Raw genomic sequence first — 17,827 nt, 5'->3', positions numbered from 1 at the left:
GAATCACAGAAAATATCCGGCTGGAAGAGACCTCCAAAATCATCCCGCCCAACCTTTGACCCAGTTTAGGGTCAATCCTAAACCAGGGCCCTAAGCACCAGGGTTTACACACTGCTTAAATACCTCCAGGGATGGTTACTCCACCACTGCCCTGGGCAGACCATTCCAATGTTTGATAACCCTCTCTGGGAAGAAATAATTCCTAACAACCAGCCTGAACCTCCCCTGGTGCACCTTGAAACCACTTCCCCATGTTCTGTCACTTGACACCAAGGAGAAGAGTCTGGCCACCTTCTCACTCCAACCATCCTTCAAGCAGCTGTAGAGAGCAATGAGGTCTCCCTTCAGACTCTTCTTCTCCAGACTGAACACCCTGAGCTCCCTCAGACATTCCTTGCAGGCCATGTGCTCCAGGCCTTTCAATGCCTCAATGCCCTTCTCTGGACATGCTTCAGAATCGCATTGTCCTTCTTGAAGCGAGAGGCCCAGAATCAAACACAGTACTCAAGGTGTGGCCTCACCAGTGCTGAGCCCAGGGGGATGATCACCTCCCTGCTCCTGCTGGCCAACGTGTTCCTCATACAAGCCATATAGTTATGCTAAGGTTGTTCAGCTTTTAAAAACAGGATATATTATGTCTTACAACTGGCTGGAATTATTGTTAGAACTGTTTCAGCGTGCACGATGCAAAACAAACTACGCAGAAAGTATAAAGTAACACAAGTACAATATTATATGCACTACTGACCAGGAAGTAAGGAAACAGTTTTAACAAGAACTGCAAATAATACTCAGCAACTTTCATGAGCTAAAACACAGTTTGTAAAAGCAAGCTGCGTATCAAACGATCTGTCCTCGGTGCATGCCACGGAATTTCAAGTCCTGAACAAAGTAATGAAAACATGAAGAGTATTTATTTTCTAGTAGATTTAAACACCATATCTTTGTCATTCAGGTACCATACCTGTGAAGGAGGATGACTGAGAATGTATCGAGCCTTTATTGAGCATAGTCATTATCTGACCCACAAATTCCTTAGGAATAAAATTAGCATACGGCAGTATCTCTGTGCTGATAAGCTGCACCACCTGAAATAAATTAAACATGTTTATATTGGTTGGGTTTCTGAATAGGCAAGCGGTAATTCTAGTGTGAAGACGACAGAAACATTCATCAAAAAAGATATGCTTGATAAAACTTCATGAAGTCTCCCAATGAGAGCTTTTAACATTTGCAGTTACGTCCAAAAACTCTGGTCTTGGATGTAACATTAAACTTGAAATAAACTTTTTCCCCCCTCACTTTTGTCAGGGATTGTAAAGCAGTTATCACTCAGATGACCACTGACATTTGAAGTATGTTCTTCCAATTGAACTCATGGCTTTGAAAAGAGAAGACTTAGCACTAGGAATCTCCCTCTAACCCAATTCAATATCTCCACTATGACATAAAAACATATATCACATGTTTACAACGTGACATCTGCAAAGCACAAGTTAATGATCTAAACAAGCTTGAGGCAATGCCCATTAACTGAAATGTTTTCTATCCTTGGTCTTCATAGTGCCATTCAGGAACAAAGTGGGTTCAGAACTCCATAAATTAATGCATTAGATTTCAAAGAGTTCTGCTCACTGCAGACAGCACTGCTCCCGCTTTTTATCCGGACATCTTTGTGGCTCTTGAGCTGCCAGCTCTGGAGAGATGACAGGCAATCAAACACACAGATATTGCCATGTCTTCTCTCCAACTCTTTTTCCTTTGTACCCTTAATCCCTGGTCTGCTGTATCTCCTTATCCTGAAGTGAAAGACGACCAGCCCCTCTTCATTCCACGTGTCATGTTCTCTTAATTTCTCCATCTTTATGTGGCCAAACATGACTCTCTTACAACTACAGTGACCTCTGTACTGCACAAATAATGCAGCATTTCTTCATTCATGCACAAACTTTTTAGTATTGACAACACATCTATAGGATGGATAAGGAACTGGCTTGATGGCCGCACCCAAAGAGTGGCTGTCAATGGCTCCATGTCCCAGTGGAGGCCAGTGACAAGTGGAGTCCCTCAGGGATCAGTCCTGGGACCTGTCTTATTCAACATCTTTGTGGGGGACATGGACAGTGGCATTGAGTGCACCCTCAGCAAGTTTGCTGATGACACCAAGCTGTGTGGTGCAGCAGACACGCTGGAGGGAAGGGAGGCCATCCAGAGGGACCTTGACAGGCTGGAGAGGTGGGCACAGGCCAACCTCATGAAGTTCAATAAGAGCAAGTGCAGGGTCCTGCATCTGGGTCGAGGCAATCCCAGGCACAAATACAGGCTGGGCAGTGACTGGCTGGAGGATAGCCCTGAGGAGAGAGACTTGGGGGTGCTGGTGGACAAAAAGCTCAACATGAGCTCTCAGTGTGCACTTGCAGCCCGCAAAGCCAATCAGATCCTGGGCTGCATCAGGAGAAGTGTGGCTAGCAGGTCGAGGGAGGTGATCCTCCCCCTCTACTCAGCCCTGGTGAGACCCCACCTGGAGTACTGTGTCCAGTTCTGGAGCCCCTATTACAAGAGGGATGTGGAGGTGCTGGAACGTGTCCAGAGAAGGGCCACGAGGATGATCAGAGGGCTGGAGCACCTCTCCTATGAGGACAGACTGAAGGAGTTGGGGCTGTTCAGTCTGCAGAAGAGAAGGCTCCGAGGTGACCTAATTGTCGCCTTCCAGTATCTGAAGGGGGCCTACAGGAAGGCTGGGGAAGGACTTCTCAGGATATCAGGTAGTGATAGGACTAGGGGGAATGGAATGAAGCTGGAGGTGGGGAGATTCAGGCTGGATGTGAGGAGGAGGTTCTTCACCATGAGAGTGGTGAAACCCTGGAATGGGTTGTCCAGGGAGGTGGTCGAGGCCCCGTCCCTGGGGGTGTTTAAGAGCAGGCTGGATGAGGCTCTGTCCAGCCTGATCTAGTGTGGGGTGTCCCTGCCCATGGCAGGGGGGTTGGAACTAGATGATCCTTGTGGTCCCTTCCAACCCTGAATGAAACTATGAAACTATGAAACTATGAATGCACCCCTTCAACACAGCAAGCGCTCACTTCAGATTTAATTGCCCGCTTCCTCCATAGTTTACAATTACCTGGGGTAATTGCTTGGCAATAACCTAATAAGTAAAATCCAATAATGGGTTAGAGGCAGAAACAAGTTCTGGTTTATCCATTCTGTGATGTTTTAAACTTGAGTGGACAGTAGTTGTTTTGGGCATGCTGCTTCCTACTTCTGGCATAACTCTGAAGCAGCCAAATTCCAAGCCCATGAACAGCCTGCCTCGTATTCAAAAAGGAAAAACACACCACAGACAAATAATGAATAGGTAACTTTCAAAACAATTATTTCATAACCAAGTGCAGTCTGTGACTAGAACTCCCTCATGTTTGACAGTGTATTTCTTAGAGTCTCCTTACCTCAACATCAATGCTCTCATTCTTCTGAAATTCTTGAATGGAGAGATTATCAGGAGGTGTACTAGAAATAAACATACTGCATTATAGTTTTAAACTTGTGTGTGTAGAGGTAAGGATGAGAAAATGCATTCCATTTAAAGTTTTCACAAGCATCAAGTTGGCACTATCATATACTACTGGCTAACATTTTAGAATAAAACCTTACGAATAATGATGACAAAAATGATTCATAGGGGAAAAAAAAGGTAGTAAGCCACTAAAACTGAGTGGTTACAACTCATGGGTCTGCATAAGGACTTGCATCACCAGCATGCATTTGGTGTGTGCAATAGTCATAATACCTGTTTTAGATGACTCTGTGAAGTGTGATTCACCAGGGAATCACGTTTTACTTACATCTTACCTATTCTCTTAGCATGCAAGAAAAGAGACATTTGATTTTAAGCAGCAGATCTGTAAAAAATTGTTAGCTTACATTTTCTTCTGCACTAATGAAAGATACTTTTCATTAATTGCTTTGACTTTTTGCTTGATAACTGAAATGGTTTATTTGTTCTCATTCTTAAAGAATCTGATGAAGAGATAAACACATTTTCCAAACAAGAGAACATTTCCAGATAATTCTGAGGAAGTTCAGAAGCTTGTGCAGTTCTTTGATTGGATATCCCACTGCTGTCTGGGTACTCCTACAACTACCTGAAGGGAGGTTGTAGCCAGGTTGGGGCTTGATCTCTTCTCCCAGGCAACCAGCACCAGAACAAGAGAACACAGTCTCAAGCTGTGCCAGGGGAAGTTTAGGCTGGAGGTGAGGAGAAAGTTCTTCACAGAAAGAGGAACTGGCTACTGGAATGTGCTGCCCAGGGAGGTGGTGGAGTCACCATCCCTGAAGGGGTTCAAGAGGGGACTGGATGTGGCACTTGGGGCCATGGTTTAGTTGTCAGGAGGTGTTGGGTGATAGGTTGGACTTGATGATCTCTGAGGTCTTTTCCAACCTTATTGATTCCATTATTCTATGAAATGTCCAGAAGTGATTCAACCATGAAAATCACCCAACACTTCACAAATCTCTACCCTACTTGCTTGTAAATTTGGAAATCTTGTATCATTTGAGATTTTTATGCCAACCACCAGCCATGCAGTTTGCTCTGGTGAAGTTTTATGTCATTTTTTGAGACCTTCCTTGTACTGGACTAGCCATTGTAGACAGGCAGAAGTTGGTCTCTTCTCCCAGGCAGCCAGCACCAGAACAAGAGGACACAGTCTCAGGCTGCGCCAGGGGAGGTTCAGGCTGGAGGTCAGGAGGAAGTTTTACACAGAGAGAGTGATTGCCCATTGGAATGGGCTTCCCAGGGAGGTGGTGGAGTCGCCATCACTGGAGGTGTTCAGGAGGAGACTTGACAGGGTGCTTGGTTGCATGGGTTAGTTGATTAGGTGGTGTTGGATGATAGGTTGGACAGGATGATCTTGAAGGTCTCTTACAACCTGGTCTGGTCTATTCTATTCTATCCTATTCTATTCTATGAATTCACATTCCTTTTCTTTGCTGGATTATACTACTGAGTTGTTGGACCAAGTTCCTCAGCAGGACAGAAGGCCTCCTACTTAGACAGCAATCAACTACTTTTGCTGATGTGCCTACATCAGTGTTCTCATTTGATCGGACTCAGGCTTTTCAAGTTAAATGAGATTAATTTTCAATGAAACTAAACAAACAAACAGGATGTACTGCAAGTTCTCATAGATGCTTGTGTGAGCTACTTTCAAATAAATTAAAAAAGAAACCCATCTGCAGCTGATGGGTCCTCATCATGAAGCGTTTTGCTTTACAGATCCTGCCTCTACTGCACTTGGAGGGGGAAAAACAAAAGCCAAGGTACACCACACAATAGACAAACTCTGAAATACCTTACTTACAATTCCATAATCATAGGATTGCCTAATAAAATCTACATGGAACCAACATACCATTAGCAAAAGTGTTTGAAGCTAATGGAATAACCAGTAGCATTAACAGCAAAATTCAGAGAGGTGGTGTTACATACAGACAATATTTTTTCGTCTATGAAATTCTCTCCTCTTCCCATAATTTACTTTTTGTCTTACAGACTAACTATATAACATCTTCAAACTGAGGAACAGTTGGGAAATTTGACCACTTGAAAGGAATGGTTAGAAATATTGGATGTAGGATTGCCTGTGGTACTCGACTCGCTGCTATAGTGCATGCTTGTGTGTTACGATGCATCTTAAATTAGATAATGCTCTTTTTTCCTTCCTCCAGAGATACCATCTGATTAAGTACACAGGATGGTCACTACTGAGAAGGAAGGGAAATGATAAGGTCAGTCTGCCACAGGATTCTTTGCCTAATTTATGGCAGAATAGGCAGATGCAAGGAAAACAGAGCTCTGGGCTGAACAAAGAACCAAGCTGTTGTGCAAGCAGAGGAATCGGCGCAGTACTGCGGTGACAAGCAGAAGGGCATTCTTTGGCTTATTTCCAAACTCGCTCCCCAGCCCCCAGCTTCTCCTCCACCCCATGGCCCTCTCCAGGAAACAACAGACATGTGGTGGTAGTTCAGAGCTAAACACGTGCTCTCTGGCAAGGCAGCTGCCAAATCTGATTGTGGACCTGTGCCAGCCTTGTCCTCATAAGGGTACTTGTCTAGGTCTGTTTTCTCCATACCACTGTCAGTTTTAATGAAAAGCTGAAGAACTTTGGAGGCTTCTAAATCTCATTCCGATCTGGGTAGTTTAACAGTTCTAAGGGTTTTCTTCCCAGTGCTCCTACACAGTGCTGACCAAGTCAAGTAAGATTTTTTCAAGACAGGCTTTTCTCTCTTCTGAGTGCTTAGCATGAGACACCTGAGGTACACTCTGCATGCCTACAGCTAATCTTCAATCATGTCAGTGTGCACCAGTGCTCTTTCCCGAGAAATAAATACACCTCCCCCTCCTGAAAGGGACTTCATGCAGATAATTTGAGCCTGCAGTGTGCCCAGGCAGCCAAGAGGGCAAATGGCATCCTGGCCTGCATCAAGAACAGTGTGGCCAGAAGGAGCAGGGAGGTCATTCTGCCTCTGTACACTGCACTGGTTAGGCCACACCTCGAGTACTGTGTCCAGTTCTGGGCCCCTCAGTTTAGGAAGGAGGTTGACTTGCTGGAACGAGTCCAGAGAAGGGCAACAAAGTTGGTGAGGGGTTTGGAACACAAGCCCTATGAGGAGAGACTGAGGGAGCTGGGATTGCTTAGCCTGGAGAAGAGGAGACTCAGGGGTGACCTTATTACTCTCTACAACTACCTGAAGGGAGGTTGTAGATAGGCAGATGTTGGTCTCTTCTCCCAGTCAACCAGTACCAGAACAAGAGGACACAGTCTCAGGCTGCACCAGGGGAGGTTTAGGCTGGATGTTAGGAAGAAGTTCTATACAGAGAGAGTGATTGCCCATTGGAATGGGCTGCCTGGGGAGGTGGTGGAGTCACCATCATTGGAGGTGCTCAGGAGGAGACTTGATGGGGTGCTTGGTGCCATGGGTTAGTTGTTTAGGTGGGTTGGATTGGTTGATGGGTTGGACACGATGATCTTGAAGGTCTCTTCCAACCTGGTTTATTCTATATTCTAACTTCAGCAATGCTTGTGTTGCATGTATGACTACAAAAATCAAACACTATTTATTACTGGTTTGTGTGTTAGGCAGTCAGGAATTTTGGAGTTCTGTGTTGTAAACAACGAATAAAATCTTATGCAGTTGTTTGTTTAGTACCTTTTGTTACACAAACAGATAGGCAAAATTTTCAAATAGCAATGTAAGCTATCATGGTGCATGCAAATGCAGGCCATGCTGAAATACATGGGCAGCTTTCCTTCTGACACATCTAATTTACAACTGACCAACTTTCTGAGCTGAGGTTTACTTTAAAGAGGTGTTAAGACCTTTCTGTCCAGTCATCCATACATGATCTGCCATATATGCTACAGATTATGCTACATACTTGTTCATGTAGCAGATTGCTCCCAAATAAATAGATGATTTTCATGTTGTCTATATAACACATCTATCTAGAGGCCAAAAGCTTTATTGGTCTGATGCAGTGCAGCCAGACTGTACCAGAAGGGTCAAGGGCCAAGGAAAAGAAGCAGTGTGATGCAGACTATTGCTATGCAAGGGCTTTCATAGTTTCATAGTTTCATTCAGGGTTGGAAGGGACCACAAAGATCATCTACTTCCAACCCCCCTGCCATGGGCAGGGACACCCCACACTAGATCAGGCTGCCCAGAGCCTCATCCAGCCTGCTCTTAAACACCCCCAGGGATGGGGCCTCGACCACCTCCCTGGACAACCCATTCCAGGGTTTCACCACTCTCATGGTGAAGAACCTCCTCCTCACATCTAGCCTGAATCTCCCCACCTCCAGCTTCATTCCATTCCCCCTAGTCCTGTCACTACCTGAGATCCTGAGAAGTCCTTCCCCAGCCTTCCTGTAGGCACCCTTCAGATACTGGAAGGCCACAATTAGGTCACCTCGGAGCCTTCTCTTTTCCAGACTGAACAGCCCCAACTCCTTCAGTCTGTCCTCACAGGAAAGGTGCTCCAGCCCTCTGATCATCCTCGTGGCCCTTCTCTGGACACCTTCCAGCACCTCCACATCCCTCTTGTAATAGGGGCTCCAGAACTGGAGGCAGTACTCCAGCTGGGGTCTCACCAGGGCTGAGTAGAGGGGGAGGATCACCTCCCTCGACCTGCTGGCCTTTCCTAGGTACAGAGCTTGCAGCAGCTGCCCACCGTCTAGGGAGGGCTTTAGAGCCGAACAAGGAAAAGCTAACAGCCACCCAGAGTCCTGCTGTGCACAGCAGCACTCTGCTCTGAAGCATCTTTTCACAGAGTATTGATTTAACTCCCTTATGTGTGCACAGACTTCTGCTCCACTAAATTATAGATACACACACATTTGTTGAATTTTATTTCATGTAATGGCTTGACATGCTTCCATGAAAGCCTCTGGGAGAGAAGAACAGTATGAAATAATAAACAGACCAGCCTCTCACTAGAAGACAATTTTATGTAGATTAAGTTACGTGAAATATATTAATTTTTAAATGGCACTTTGATTTATAATAAAAAAAAAAAAAATCAAGATTATTGAGCTTCCTCAGGTGCAGCTTGCTAGCTTGTTGGGGGTGTTTTGAAGGCAAGCAAGCGGAAACTTCATGCTTGGAAGGAATTTCAGTATTATGAGGAGAGACTGAGGGAGCTGGGGTTGCTTAGCCTGGAGAAGAGGAGACTCAGGGGTGACCTTATTGCTGTCTACAACTACCTGAAGGGAGGTTGTAGACAGGTGGGGGTTGGTCTCTTCTCCCAGGCAGCCAGTACCAGAACAAGAGGACACAGTCTCAGGCTGCCCCAGGGGAGGTTCAGGTTGGATGTTAGGAAGAAGTTCTATACAGAGAGAGTGATTGCCCATTGGAATGGGCTGCCTGGGGAGGTGGCGGAGTCACCATCATTGGAGGTGTTTAGGAGGAGACTTGATGGGGTGCTTGGTGCCATGGGTTAGTTGTTTAGGTGGGTTGGATGGGTTGATGGGTTGGACATGATGATCTTGAAGGTCTCTTCCAACCTGGTCTTCTATTATTATTATTATTATTATTATTAATTATTTTAGAGCACTATGAATCTCTGTGTTTAATTTTAAGGGTTCTAACCACACTGACCTCCTGCCTAACCTACCCCAACTCAGTTTCATTGGTGGAAGGAATATTAGGCTGTCCACACATGCAACTTCTAGGATCCCAGTGATTAGAAGAATTATGAGTTCTACTAGAAAAATGTTTTAAATGTTGATTAAAAATTTAATACTAGTGAAATGTAAAGAGTTTGATCTTTGTGCTCTATCCTCAGCTATATAGGCACTTGGAGAATGTGCATACAAAAATGAGACAATAGGCACTGGGATGTTTTAACACACAAAGCTAAAGGGAAATGCTAGCCAAGTCTGTTAGCTGCAATAGATCATTAGATAGTTTTACAGAGATACATGTTTCATATTTAGAACCATCCCAGGAATGCCAAGTGAGTTTTGAAGAAAAAAGGTTTTAAGAGCAGGTACAAAAGGGAGATCTCTACCCAGCCTTGCATGAAGCCTAGACAGGTAACTGCACAGAATGTGAAGAACATTAAATAGTGGAAAATGTCGAGTATGAAAAGGTGTGCAGGAGTGAAGGAAAAGTAAGTTTCTTTGTGACAAAACATTTCAGTTTGCCTGAAGCAGAGAACTTAGGAAAAATTACAGAATGCTGCCATGAGAAAGTCAGGTTTTAGTTCTAACCACTTCAGGCCTAACTGAATAGATCTGACTATTTCTGTCACAAGGAGTGAGAGGTTGCTAACAATAAAAACCCATGGTGTATCTCCAAATCGTATTTTCAAAACACTTTGTGCTCCAGAAACTTTTCAATCCACTGATCTTCAGCAGTGCAGACAGGTCTGTACACCAGACTTAATAAACACCATGCCAATAGCCAGGACAATAAGTAATTGCAATCACTTCTTTTCTGTATCCTCCTCCTCCTTCTTCCCACAATGCTCCTGAAGCTCTCACTGTGATGCCCCTGTATGGGCTCACAAGGAGGTCTCTAGAGATCTCTATGGAAGTTCCTCCATGTTGAGGTAATTCTCTTCTGATTTCCTTTTGGATACATCCCTCTGCACTTCCTGCAAGATGCTGTGAAGCTAGCCTTGGCAAATAGGCCAACCTGACCCCTTGGTGTTAAAATTGTCTACATTGAGTCTTTTAATGGTTCGTAATTGCGGTATGGTCAGTCTCTTACATTTGGAGTTGCACCACTTTTAAGTAAATCAAATTTAGATTTTTCAAATGTCTCTGTTAAAATTATATTGTCTTTTTTATTTTGTATTATATTTTTTGATGTATTATATTTAGAATAAACCTTTATTTAGAATAAACCAAACCAGGTTGGAAGAGACCTTCAAGATCATCGTGTCCAACCCATCAACCAATCCAGCCCACCTAAACAACTAACCCATGGCACCAAGAGCCCCATCAAGTCTCCTCCTGAACACCTCCAATGATGGAGACTCCACCGCCTCCCCAGGCAGCCCATTCCAATGGGCCAATGGCATCCTGGCCTGCATCAGGAACAGTGCGGCCAGCAGGAGCAGGGAGGTCATTCTGCCCCTGTACACTGCACTGGTTAGGCCACACCTCGAGTACTGTGTCCAGTTCTGGGCCCCTCAGTTTAGGAAGGAGGTTGACTTGCTGGAACGAGTCCAGAGAAGGGCAACAAAGTTGGTGAGGGGTTTGGAACACAGCCCTATGAGGAGAGACTGAGGGAGCTGGGGCTGCTTAGCCTGGAGAAGAGGAGACTCAGGGGAGACCTTATTGCTGTCTACAACTACCTGAAGGGAGGTTGTAGACAGGCAGAGGTTGGTCTCTTCTCCCAGGCAAGCAGCACCAGAACAAGAGGACACAGTCTCAGGCTGCGCCAGGGGAGGTTTAGGTTGGATGTTAGGAAGAAGTTCTATACAGAGAGAGTGATTGCTCATTGGAATGGGCTGCCCAGGGAGGTGGTGGAATTGCCATCGCTGGAGGTGTTCAGGAGGAGACTTGACAGAGTGCTTGGTTGCATGGGTTAGTTGATTAGGTGGTGTTGGATGATAGGCTGTACACGATGATCTTGAAGGTCTCTTCCAACCTGGTTTGGTCTATTCTATTCTATTCACCTAACAATGATGTTGGTTGTAGGCTGCTAACTGATCTGGACTGCCTGCCTTTGACTGGAAGCAGGACTACTTAAACATCGCCGAAACCAAAAGGAAACTATTTACTGCAGAGATTATTTTAAATTAAGGAAACAGTGAAGCATCAAAACAAAAAAAACTTGAATGATTAAAGTGTCTTTTATGTTGCCTTAGTGAGCATTTTTGTATTTTAAGGTCCTCCTACTGAAAAATGTTTCTTTGAAGTAAATGCAAAGCCAAAAGGAAGATTCTCCATCCAATGTTCCCATAACCCTATTGATCAAATTCCAAACCCATTCTTTATTACAAACATTTTTACTAACGGATGTGTCTCTAAAATTAAGTTTCATTGGTATTTATTTTTCATCTGTTTTGGGCAAGCTGCTATTTATTCATCATTAGTAAATACAGCTGTGTTTGGTTACTGATTTTCTGTGTTTGAAAATTATTCACACACACACAAATACACAGCATCTTAGTGTTAGGTACAGAAGAACCCCACTGTTTTCTACTGAAAAATAAGATTCATTTGTTACTGAAATCTGATACAGACAGAAAACCCAGGGAATTAAATTTTTCATATTCCACACTGTCCTTTAACTTTAAACACTATCAGATAAACTATTCCTAAAAGATGCGTATTTTATTTAGCATAAACCAGGTTGGAAAAGACCTTCAAGATCATCGCGTCCAACCCATCAACCAATCCAACCCACCCAAACAGCTAACCCATGGCACCAAGCACCCCATCAAGTCTCCTCCTGAACACCTCCAATGATGGCGACTCCACCACCTCCTTGGGCAGCCCATTCCAAGCTGCTCCAGGGGAGGTTTAGGCTGGATGTTAGGAAGAAATTCTTCACAGAAAGAGTGATTGGCCATTGGAATGGGCTGCCCAGGGAGGTGGTGGAGTCACCATCACTGAATGTCTTTAAAGTAAGACTGGATGAGGCACTTGGTGCCATGGTTTAGTTGATTAGATGGTGTTGGGTGATAGGTTGTAACTTGGGAGAAATTCATACAGTAAATGGTGTTCACCTTAAAATAAAAATAAAGTGTTGCAGTTCTGTTCAAAGGGGGGGAAAGGGAAACAAACAAATATGCACCAATAACTCTTTATCAAATCTATAACAAACATCCTTGGGAGCCCATACAGAATAGCTTGGCCTTATGCCTTCTGTTCAAAGGTCAGCTGAGCTCTTTCTTGCTCTATCATTTCAACTTTTGAATGAAATTTTTTCTAGTACTGTCTAAAGCTATACTTTCCTGAAGCAGACAAATTGGTTACCTTGTTCCTCCATTCATTCAAAAAAAAAAGATGATTTCCATATTAAATATCTCTAAAGATAAGATTGTTTGCACTGTACTCTACTAACGCATTTAGTGAACAAGTTACCTGCAAATAATTTCCAGTTTGGGGGGGGAAAATAACAAACAACAAAGGAAAGAAATTGTATTTACCTTTTGGTGAATAAAAAGTCTTCAAAAGTATTTGCTAGCTCTGGCCACATACTGTCAAATTTTCCAGAAGATGCATGCTGCCTTGCAACAGGTAGCCCAATAGAGAGAACTTTGAGAAGAGAAGAAACAGCTAGCTTCCATGTGCTTTCAGAGGGGCAGGAATATTTCAAGCTAAGAGGTATTCCTAGTGTCTGCAAAAAATGAAGGAAAAAACCCCAAAATTTACAGTTGTTATGAAAAATCTAACAATACAACAGGTTTCAGCAGAAGATAGATATATATATAAACAATATTTATATATCTATGTGTGCCTTTTTTTTTAAACTGTATAACATATATATAGTTATCTGAGGGCTGGGTGTCAGGAAGGAAGGGACAGCTTCTTCTCACTTGCGCCCCGTGACAGGACAAGGGGCAATGGATGTAAACTACAGCACAGGAACTTCCACCTCAACATGAGGAAAACAATTCTTTACTGTAAGGGTCACAGAGCACTAGAACAGGCTGCCCAGAGAGGTTGTGGAGTCTCCTTCTCTGAAGACTTTCAAGACCTGTCTGGATGCATTTCTGAGTGACCTGTGCTAGATTTTAAGGTCCTGCTCTGGCAGGGGTGTTGGACTCGAAGATCTGCAGAGGTCCTTTCCAACCCCTAACATCCTGTGAAGATCTTGGCAGTCACTCTCATAGAGCAGTGTACACATCCCTACCTTTTCTAATGGTGTATGAGATGGTCTTCTAAAAATACAAAAGATGATTTACCATATAGCAGCTGGCTAAAGCACAGGTCTGATTGCTAAGTACAAGGTGAGAAGCTAGAGTTGATCCATTACTAATTAGACTGTGAAACCATACACTTTTTTTTTCTGTATTGCCATCCACCACTTCTGCCAAGTCTCACAAATGGGCTTTCCTAATATGTAACAGGTTGCAGGTAATTTGTTCTCATCAGTGCATTCTGGAGAGTTTGCTCTCATTCCCACAAACTATCTCCAGTGTTTTTACAGTAAAAACAACAACAACAACCCAAAACCTCCACTAAACATAAAATCTTCCTACTATGCAAAAGCTGAACTGGTATATTGGGTTTGGCTGAGTTGGAGTTGATTCTCCTCAAAGCATCTTTCTAGTGCTGTGTTTTGCAGTGCTATAGCTGATAACACACTAGTGTTTTGGCTACTGCTGAACAACTTGATGTCAGTGAAGTCATGACAAAACAAACCTAAGTCACATACGTTTTTTTTCCCCCATACTAATTCCATCAAAAAGAAAAGTTTAGAGCTTGGCAATTTCATCTTCAAGGCACATTTGTGCTCCTGTAACACTTCATGTGACATAAGTGACACATAAAATCACTTAAAGCAATTCAAATGTAATAGGTAATATAGACGACGGAGATTGGAATCAATACGGCTGACCAATATGATCGAGTATTGTTCCTTTATTGTTCCAGTGGTGCAGGCCTATGGTGCAGGCCTGTAGTGCGAGTATAGCACAGTAAAGTGTAGAAGAAGAAGAGACAGGAAAGGCAGAAGTGTGTAGCAAGGGAACTTCTACAACTTATATAAACTCGGAGTGCCTTGTTGGCATGGCTTCATTGGTTTCCTGAGTGACCACACATCACACTATTATAGATTATTGGTCCAACTACTAACAACACAACGAGGTTGTTGATGCAGGTGCATGTCCTGTTGTCCCAAGATAACTTTCCATGTTTATAGCTACCAGTGCCTTGTTTTAGTTACATGCTGCAGGCACAGCACTGTTTTGCTCCACTGCTAGCTGGCTCTGCACTTATGCTGAGCATGGCCTACCACCATGTCAGGCTCTAGGCCTACACTGCCAGACTGCTCACACTGCTCGTCGCTGGCATTGCCACAAGGTAGGGCACACATTCCCAAAGTATGTGTGCCAGTCTGAAGAAACTGGTCTTTGGAGCTCTATTTACCAAGGTCTGCCTGTCACATCAAGGTGCATGAAACTTTGACATATTAGTATTTTGTGGTCTAGCAAATCTGTTAATTTTTGTCTTAACACTGACATACTAAAGTTGACATTATCCATAGTATCATAGTGTCCAGCTAGAGAACAGTACATACAGCCTAATCAATAGCCTTGCAGCTTTAAAAGAAATTACTACCTGCTACTCATCTTCATAAAATAACAGTTTGTTTGCTTAAGGTTTAAGCTTACCAGAAAGAAGTTAGAAGCACTGGCTCAAAATAAAACTCATTACTTTCAACATCAGCTCATTAAATTCAGAGCACATGCAGGACAAAGTTTTACCTTAATAATGTTCTGAAGAACTTTCTCTGTTACCACAGCTTTATGGCAAGCTGTCTTCTGGTATAAGTCCACAACAACTTCCAATGATCTCTCAGCAAATGGTACATAATTCAATGCTACCCATTCAGCCTAGGAAAAGAAATGAGCAAATTACTGAGGTATATGTGCAAACATCTTAATTAAGGAACAGAAAAGGCATGGTTTGCATTGAACTCTGTTTAATGCATGCAAGGTTTGCTAAGAATATGGTCCAAGCAACAAAACTGCAAATACAATGTAGTCTCAGTATAAAAATGTACTCTACATTGAAGTAAAGTACATTTAAGTAGGAGAAATGTTGCAGTCTAGGCAAGACAACTACAGTACAACGATCTTTAAGGAAATTTAACTCACCGGTGCAAATAGTTGTATCTAGTGTGAGTCCATTGTGTTGCAGGACAAATAGAATAAGAAGAATTAATACATAACATAATAGTTACCTCTTCGATTACACTTGAATCAGATGCTCATGCTTAGTGAACAGCAGAGTACACAGATAAAAGGAATTAATGAACAAGTCCCATTTCTCAACGTGCAACTCAAAAGTCTGCAGCATGAGGGAATTTGATGCATTGAAAACTGTTGGGACTCCCTATGAAAATTTGGTATCACATCAAAGATGATATTTTAGATGAATCCACTAAACAAATTCAGACCCATTCACTGTATCTGGTGTCCAAGCAAGATCTTCCCTACACAGAGGAACACAAACTATAAAAGCGAAGTACCCTCATGAGGTTCAATAAGAGCAAGTGCAGGGTCCTGCATCTGGGTCGAGGCAATCCCAGGCACAAATACAGGCTGGGCAGTGACTGGCTGGAAAGTAGCCCTGAGCAGAGAGACTTGGGGGTGCTGGTGGACAAAAAGCTCAACAGGAGCTCTCAGTGTGCACTTGTAGCCCGCAAAGCCAATCAGATCCTGGGCTGCATCAGGAGAAGTGTGGCCAGCAGGTCGAGGGAGGTGATCCTCCCCCTCTACTCAGCTCTGGTGAGACCCCACCTGGAGTACTGCCTCCAGTTCTGGAGCCCCTATTACAAGAGGGATGTGGAGGTGCTGGAAGGTGTCCAGAGAAGGGCCACAAGGATGATCAGAGGGCTGGAGCACCTCTCCTGTGAGGACAGACTGAAGGAGTTGGGGCTGTTCAGTCTGGAGAAGAGAAGGCTCCGAGGTGACCTAATTGTGGCCTTCCAGTATCTGAAGGGGGCCTACAGAAAGGCTGGGGAGGGACTTCTCAGGATCTGAGGTAGTGATAGGACTAGGGGGAATGGAATGAAGCTGGAGGTGGGGAGATTCAGGCTGGAGGTGAGGAGGAAGTTCTTCACCATGAGAGTGGTGAAGCACTGGAATGGGTTGTCCAGGGAGGTGGTTGAGGCCCCATCCCTGGAGGTGTTTAAGAGCAGGCTGGACGAGGCTCTGTCCAGCCTGATCTAGTGTGGGGTGTCCCTGGCCATGGCAGGGGGGTTGGAAGTAGATGATCCTTGTGGTCCCTTCCAACCCTGACTGATACTATGAGGTAACAAAAGCAGATGAAAAACCCCACAAAAATACCCCAACCAAACACATTACACAACATACATGGTGAAGTTTTTACAGACAGAATAAATGCATCTTGCTAAACAACCTCTATCCAAAGATGAACTGGGTTCACCACCCAAGTGAAACAAGCAGTTTTCCCAATTAATTACCTGATTATACTTTGCATTTGCAATGTGCTTGGTTTCCAGCTGTCCATACTGTGGAGGCTTGCAGGAAAATTCTACAAAGGCCAAGAGCTGGTCGAAGATTGCAGGATACATTATCTGCATGCTTTCTGAGCCAACACATATAGCCTACACCAAAAGAAAACACAAAGGCTTCATATCCAGCTTGAGCTTTCGCACTGGGAAATTTGCATCAGCACAAGGAGCTCCTAAAGAAAAATTCCCATAAGACTATGCAAGAGTCATGCTGTACAAAAGACACTGTATAGTTCTAACAGTTCAAGAAAAGTCAGGGATTTTTTTATCCTGTTAAAGTAAATTGAGTGGCAAGATACCTGAGCATATACAGTTTAGTAAATGCAGCTATCTCATTTCATCCAATAAAAGGTATCTTTTCTTTACAAGCTCTACTCTGACATGACAGCAAAATGGGTTATACATGTCCTGTCTGTTGATCTCAGCCACATCTTCTTTAAGTCCTACTTCAAGGAATATTTAAGTCTCAGAAGTAATTCATATAAGGTTTTCTGCATCATTAAAATTGTGTCCTACAGAAAGGACCATAAATTAAATGAGAAATGGGATTTTGGTGTAGCTGAAACTCATAATCTTGCTTTAAAATGGAAAGCATTTCAGAAGGGTGTATTTGGAAGGTGCCAACAAAATACTGTGTTGTCATAGGCTAATGATTTGCTGCTGGAATATAAATCCTAAGGCAATCTTGGGGCATTTATTTTCAAAGTCACATACAATGATCCTCTGAAGTTACTCCAATTATTTTCTGACATTTTAAACAGCTTGCTTTTCCTCCCAAAGTCTCTCCTCTCAAAGCTTCATGAAATTATCTATTTATTGCTACACAAAAAGACTCTTGTGCTTATACTGTCATTTTTCTCAGGAGAGGAATCAAATCCCCTTTTCATTAACCACAGATCATCCAAGACAAGCTATGGCTGAACTCACTTAAGATTCCAAAAGCTGTTTGACTGCAGCCTCTGTACTGGGACTGTGTCATGAGCAGTGGCAAATGACAGGCTAGCAAACAAAGGCTACAGATACTGTCACCACTAGATCACCCCAAGACCTGTACCATTAGGCAATCTACAACCTGCAGCAGACCACTCCATGAGTCATGGAGAGA

General features: G+C 43.5%; 1 protein-coding gene across 4 annotated transcripts in view; it reads right to left on the bottom strand.

Moving 5' to 3' along the window:
• Positions 1-17,827, bottom strand: part of MON2 (MON2 homolog, regulator of endosome-to-Golgi trafficking) — a 176,074-nt gene that overhangs the window by 91,142 nt on the left and 67,105 nt on the right. For 2 of the 4 annotated variants that reach the window (XM_068170402.1, XM_068170407.1), the window contains exons 27-32: positions 16,672-16,815; positions 15,341-15,358; positions 14,948-15,076; positions 12,665-12,855; positions 3,447-3,507; positions 965-1,088 (exon numbers count right to left, since the gene is read on the bottom strand). In XM_068170402.1, the coding sequence (XP_068026503.1) occupies positions 965-1,088; positions 3,447-3,507; positions 12,665-12,855; positions 14,948-15,076; positions 15,341-15,358; positions 16,672-16,815 (667 nt within the window). The remainder of the gene's footprint in view (positions 1-964; positions 1,089-3,446; positions 3,508-12,664; positions 12,856-14,947; positions 15,077-15,340; positions 15,359-16,671; positions 16,816-17,827) is intronic. The other 2 variants (XM_068170401.1, XM_068170414.1) reach the window with 1 other exon arrangement.

This window comes from Melanerpes formicivorus, unplaced genomic scaffold (assembly GCF_026170545.1).
Source record: "Melanerpes formicivorus ecotype bairdi unplaced genomic scaffold, bMelFor1.0.p_v2 SCAF_3, whole genome shotgun sequence".
Classification (NCBI taxonomy): Eukaryota; Metazoa; Chordata; class Aves; order Piciformes; family Picidae; genus Melanerpes; species Melanerpes formicivorus.
This window is presented reverse-complemented; position numbering and strand designations above follow the sequence as displayed.